The sequence below is a fragment of the Bombina bombina genome, chromosome 1, assembly GCF_027579735.1.
Source record: "Bombina bombina isolate aBomBom1 chromosome 1, aBomBom1.pri, whole genome shotgun sequence".
In the NCBI taxonomy this organism is placed as follows: Eukaryota; Metazoa; Chordata; class Amphibia; order Anura; family Bombinatoridae; genus Bombina; species Bombina bombina.
Window position 1 is genome coordinate 1,331,609,139 of NC_069499.1, and position 6,000 is coordinate 1,331,615,138.

At 39.1% G+C, this 6,000-nt stretch overlaps 1 protein-coding gene across 2 annotated transcripts in view; it reads right to left on the minus strand.

Moving 5' to 3' along the window:
* ZNRF1 (zinc and ring finger 1) overlaps nt 1-5,380 on the minus strand; it is a 152,248-nt gene extending 146,868 nt beyond the window's left edge. The window contains exon 1 of one of the 2 annotated variants that reach the window (XM_053702113.1): nt 4,704-5,369. In XM_053702113.1, the coding sequence (XP_053558088.1) occupies nt 4,704-5,031 (328 nt within the window). In that variant the 5' untranslated portion in view covers nt 5,032-5,369. Of the gene's footprint in view, nt 1-4,703 lie in introns of both variants that reach the window. The other variant, XM_053702105.1, reaches the window with a different exon arrangement.
* Between the last annotated feature and the right edge of the window lie 620 nt (nt 5,381-6,000).

The window sequence follows — 6,000 nt, forward strand, 5'->3', positions numbered from 1 at the left end:
TATTATGATATGTATTTTGTTTTCTTGAGTATTCTTTGGTTAAAAGCATGTAGGCTCAGGAGAGTGCTTGAAACACTATATCTCAGGAGTTTTACAACAGTGCTTTAACAATGTTTTACATAGTACAAATACTATTGCCATCCAGTGCTCTTGCAAAACTGGTACCATATAGTGCTCTAGACCAGGGGTCAGCAACCTTGGGCCCCAGATGTTTTGGAACTACATTTCCCATGATGCTCAGACAGCCTAAAGAGTGTCTCAGCATCATGGGAAATGTAGTTCCAAAACCTACGGGGGCCCAAGGTGGCTGACCATTGGTTTTCAAACCTGTCCTCAGGCCTCCCTAACAGGACAGATTTTCATGATTACCTTGGGTGAGAGCAGGTTAGGAAGCATGTTTACAAATTAGCTAATTATTTCACCTGTGCTCAAGAACCAAAAGAGGGGGAGGGAAGGAAGGGGGAGGGAATGTGCCTAGGCTGGTGCTACCTGGATATGCGTCAGCCATTCAGAAATGGCAAGCTGCTGCACAGGTTCACACTGCACATGGTAGGGTGAGGTGCTGTATTCCTTGCTTGGTATCTGCTACGTTACCCTGCACCAACACATAGATTAATACCACAGCACCTGTTATTTGTTAGACCCCAATATACAATTTGGGAAAGCTCCACAGCAGCCACTCTAGACTGTAGTTCTATTGAATAAATTTTCTAGGCTTATCAGATCCCTTTGGACTCTTTAGCTTTTGGACTAAATAATGAAGAGATGAGCAAGGTTTAGTGGATTAGCAGCTGCATATTATAACCTAGGAACTAGTAAAGCTACAGGGACTAAAGAGATTGAAGAAGGTTGTTAAAGGTTGCATAGCATCACTTATTAGCCTAACAGTAATCTAAAACAAAACACACACACCTTTTTCATGTGTACCTTTAAACAATTTATGCCATACATTTTATGGGATATTAAACAGGTTTTCTAATGAAAATATAAAATACTCTAAATCATTAAAGGTTTTTGCATGTACTTGCTGGTTTTTTTTTACTCCTACTAAGTGTTTAATGGGACCCTGTTGTTATTTGGAGAAGACTGAAAAGGAACTGTGTGTAATAAATCTTCAGATAAATTGTAAGATGAAGATTTTGTTGCAAAATAAACTATTGTAGCCAAATAAAGAATAAGACTATTAGGTTCCATTAAAGGGACAGTCTAGTCAAAATTAAACTTTAATGATTCAGATAGGGCATGCATATCATTTTAAAACAATGAACATCTTCAAGTAGACTGTCCCTTTTAAGGGGGTGTAGCTAGCAATATATCTTATAAAATAGACAGACTTTATATAAAATGTATGTAACTAAAAGCAAAAGATTTGCATTTATCTAAATGATTGACTAACTCACTGCTCACCTAAATCTCAATCTCAGGCCAGGTGCTTGTCCCAACAACAAACCACAATGGAATGCATTCCGGCTCTGGATAGCTCACACCTGCAAATTCTTCAGGAGGCAGGACAATCTTTACTAACCAAGTGCATGTGCATACAGTTGTGCTCATAAGTTTACATACCCTGGCAGAATGTAGGATTTCTTGGCCATTTCTCAGAGAATATGAATGATAACACAAAAACTTTTCTTTCACTCATGGTTAGTGCTTGGCTGAAGCCATTTATTATCAATCAAATGTGTTTACTCTTTTTTTTTTTAATCATAATGACAACAGAAACTACCCAAAGACCCTGATCAAAAGTTTACATACCCCAGTTCTTAATACCATGTATTGCCCCCTTTAACATCAATGACAGCTTGAAGTCTTGTTTATTTGAAGATGAGGCTCTTTATCTTCTCAGATGGTAAAGCTGCCCATTCTTCCTGGCAAAAAGCCTCCAATTCCTGTAATTTATTGGGCTGTCTTGCATAAACTGCATGTTTGAGATCTCCCCAGAGTGGCTCAATGATATTGAGGTCAGGAGACTGAGATGGCCACTCCAGAACCTTCACTTTATTCTGATGTAGCCAATGACAGGTCGACTTGGCCTTGTGTTTTGGATCATTGTCATGTTGGAATGTCCAAGTATGTCCCATGCGCAGCTTCCGGGCTGATGAATGCAAATGTTCCTCAAGTATTTTTTGATAAAATACTGCATTTATCTTGCCATCAATTCTGACCAAATTTACTGTGCCTTTGTAGCTTACACATCCCCAAAACATCAGCAATCCACCTCCGTGTTTCACAGTAGGAATAGTGTATCTTTCACCATAGGCCTTGTTGACTCCTCTCCAAATGTGGTGTTTATGATTGTGGCCAAAAAGCTCGATTTTGGTCTCATCACTCCAAATGGCTTTGTGCCAGAATGTTTGAGGCTTGTCTCTGTGCTGTTTGGCGTATTGTAAGCGGGATAACTTTGTGGCATTTGTGCAGTAATGGCTTTCTTCTGGAGACTCGACCATGCAGCCCATCTTTCTTCACGTGCCTCCTTATTGTGCATCTTGAAACAGCCACACCACATGTTTTCAGAGAGTCCTGTATTTCATCTGAAGTTATTTGTGGGTTTTTCTTTGCATCCCGAACAGCTGAAATTCTACTTGGTCTATTCTCTGAGAAATGGCCAAGAAATCATAAATTCTGCCAGGGTATGTAAACTTATGAGCACAACTGTAAATATAGCACCTCTCCTAACGTATACATGTTTCATGCAAAAAGGGTTAAACACAAAGTAGAAATAATGTTCTGGACCCGCAAAGCACATGAGTAGTGCAACTAGAACTGGTGACTGGATCAGCAGTGATGTCTGTTCATTACCAGCAGTGCTCTGTAGCTCTCAAACTATATTTCTACTGTATGTATAACCCATTTGCAGAGATTAAACACAAAGCAGTGTAGGTTCTAACGCATTAGAGCATGTAATTTTTCTACTATTATGGCAGTTTAAGTTTTCAATACTTTTCATCTGGAGTGCTGCAAGTTTTTATTTGAAGGTTTTTAGACATAGTTCCCTTGAAGAGAATTTGACAGTGGTATTTCACTAAATAAAACACTTTTAAAATAACTTTTCGTATGATTTTTGGAATAAACTAATTGCCGCCTTGACCTCTAAAAAAAAGAAAAAAAAAAGGTTTGTGTCTTTTTTGATCATATCTTCTTACTGCTTTATTCCTCCCAATGTTTTTTGCACACGTTAATTTTACATGTTAATAAACTATTGCTTCCTGGTTTATTAATAAAATATTGCTACCCCAAATGATTAAAGGGACACTGAACCCAATTTTTTTCTCTTTATTCAGATAGAGCATGAAATTTTAAGCAACGTTCTAATTTACTCCTGTTATCAAATTTTCTTCATTCTCTTGGTATCTTTATTTGAAATGCAAGAATGTAAGTTTAGATGCCGGCCCATTTCTGGTGAACAACCTGGGTTGTCCTTGCTAATTGGTGGATAAATTCATCCACCAATAAAAAAGTACTGTCCAGAGTACTGAACCAAAAAAAAAAAAAAAAAAAAAAGCTTAAATGCCTTCTTTTTCAAGTAAAGATAGCAAGAGAACGAAGAAAAAATTAATAATAGGAGTAAATTAGAAAGTTGCATGCTCTATCTGAATCATGAGAAAAAAAATTTGGGTTCAGTATCCCTTTAAGCTATGAAACGTGTGCATGAACATTAATTTATGATTCCAAGTGGACATTTAATAAAAATGGTAATTATAAAATTAGGCAAAATCCACATGAAATTAGCTGCACGCTTGTGAATGTATTATTGGTTATGTAAAGAAACTACATTCAGACAATTTAGGCAACCAATAAAGAGTCAATTATCCATAAAATTGTACATGTAAGACAACCCAAGCTGCAAAGTTTTTGTGCATTAAACTCAAATGAGTGCAATTATTATGTTTTCTGCATCTTAGTTTAGAACTGCATAAATATACTATGGAGTTCTTGATCTAGTGATAATTTCAGAGAATTATGATTCAGTAAACCAAATTATTACAGTCATTTTGATCCGAGACATCTGAAAAATGGTTTGACTTTACAAAGCAAGTCATAGTCCACTTCAGTCCTCAAGTATGATAAATCATTGTTTTATTATCAAATTATTTCAGCCATATATACTAAATATGGAAGGATACACACAGAGCAAACAGCACCTAATAATATAATAGGGCTATTGTGGTAGAGATTATAATATTTATACATGATGGCCAGAATGTGGCAAATTATGAGGGTAACAGTCATCGTATAAAATAAAATAGGTGAGTAACTAAAAGTATGACACTACTGTTACAGAAATCTATAGGTTTACTAAACAGACATGATCCTGATGTAGAGAAATGGTGTCTAGTATATACTGACTGTGAATCTTTTGGGTATTATTTCATGGGCAGGTATCTTTTTATAAAAAGGTAACTATGTGCCTTTTTGTCAGCTGCATACCCTGGCTATATATTGGGTATATCATTAAATGTACCAGTCCGTGTGCATTATATAAAAATAACGATATGCTCTTTGTATAAGAGAGCTATTCACACTAGTTATACTATCCCCTTTATGACACAAGAAAGATATCTAGTTATCCTAAGCAGAATGTTGTTTAGATGTTAGATATCATATGTGTAGAATTATCAAATGCCAAGCTGTCAAAATGATAGCTAGACACCCTGCGCATTACAACTAGGTACCCTGCTAGATGCCTTCTTCCCATCACTTACCACCATGAGCCCCGATCCACCTTGGTGCCAGCTGCAGAGTGTCAGTTAGCGAAGCCCGTGGGCCCAGGTAGAGGCCTCCCCTTGACTCTTCGCCGGCAGAGCTACCACCTCTATCAGGTTCCGGTCCGGCCCGGTACAGGCCGAAAGGTAGACCGGCGGTGGGGGGCTCCAGTCCGGACACTGAGCTTACAGAGCGGCTTCTTAAACCCATGGAGCCGCCCGGCCGGTAATGTCCGAAATGAGATGTAGGAGGCACGGCCGTGTCATCTGAGGAGACCCCGGGAAACGGGGCCCGGGATCGGGAGGTTGAGCTCTGCTTCCCCCCCATGGGCGGGGTCACTGAAGGGAAGGGTTACTGGGACATGGCCAGGTACACGAGGCCAAGGAGTAACCCAAATAATTAGTAAAATAAGGCGAACCCCAAACCCATGGATAGATCCTGGCACACAGTGCTTTTATCTGAGGCCTAGATAAGCTCTACAGCCTGTCACTCCTATGTCCAACAGTTTGTTAGTTCTGGCTTGAGTTGGTTCCCCTTTCTTCGGGGTCTGCCTTGGTTTTACCCCTTACTTCCCCGGTCTAGCACGCTGTAAGTAACCCGTCTCCCTTGCTAGCTGCCTCTATCTGGTTCCCTGTTGCTGGGCTGTAACAATAGAGACACCAAGCGCGCATGCGCGCTTCCTCAAACTACTGCCCGTCCGTCCTGCTTAGTAACCCTTTCACTTGTCAGGCTGCTTTGTAGTTTGCTGTATAATATCGGTCAAGATCTGGTAACCTCAAATTACTTCCAGGATTATATCTTTTTTATGTATCGTCCCTTCATAAGGATGCAGAGTCATCGCCATACAATATAAAACACAACGCCTGCTGAAAAAAGCAAAGAACTAATATCTCTTATATTGGTGTGTGCAATTCATAGTCGATATTTTAGTAGGCAAGTATACTGTTTCATAAGCAGCATTTTTGTATGATCAGATAAATATTTTATGGCGAATGTTTTATCTGTGTTTAAAAAAAATACAAAATTGTGATCTACTTTCATTTTTCTTCCCTGTTTTCCTATAGTTGACATCTGAATTTATGTTTCTTTTTCCCCACTGCACAAGGAAAGCAACTGGAGTGCAACCTGCAGACTTCAGGGCCTCGATACGATAAAAATTGTCGCCCGCAAAAGCCGGCGACGCCAAATTTTGCGCTGGTTTGGTATCACATATACGGCGTAACATAGAAGTTACGCTCGTATATTTCTGCCTTTGGCCGTAATTTTTTGGCCCATAGACAGGTATACCAAACCAGC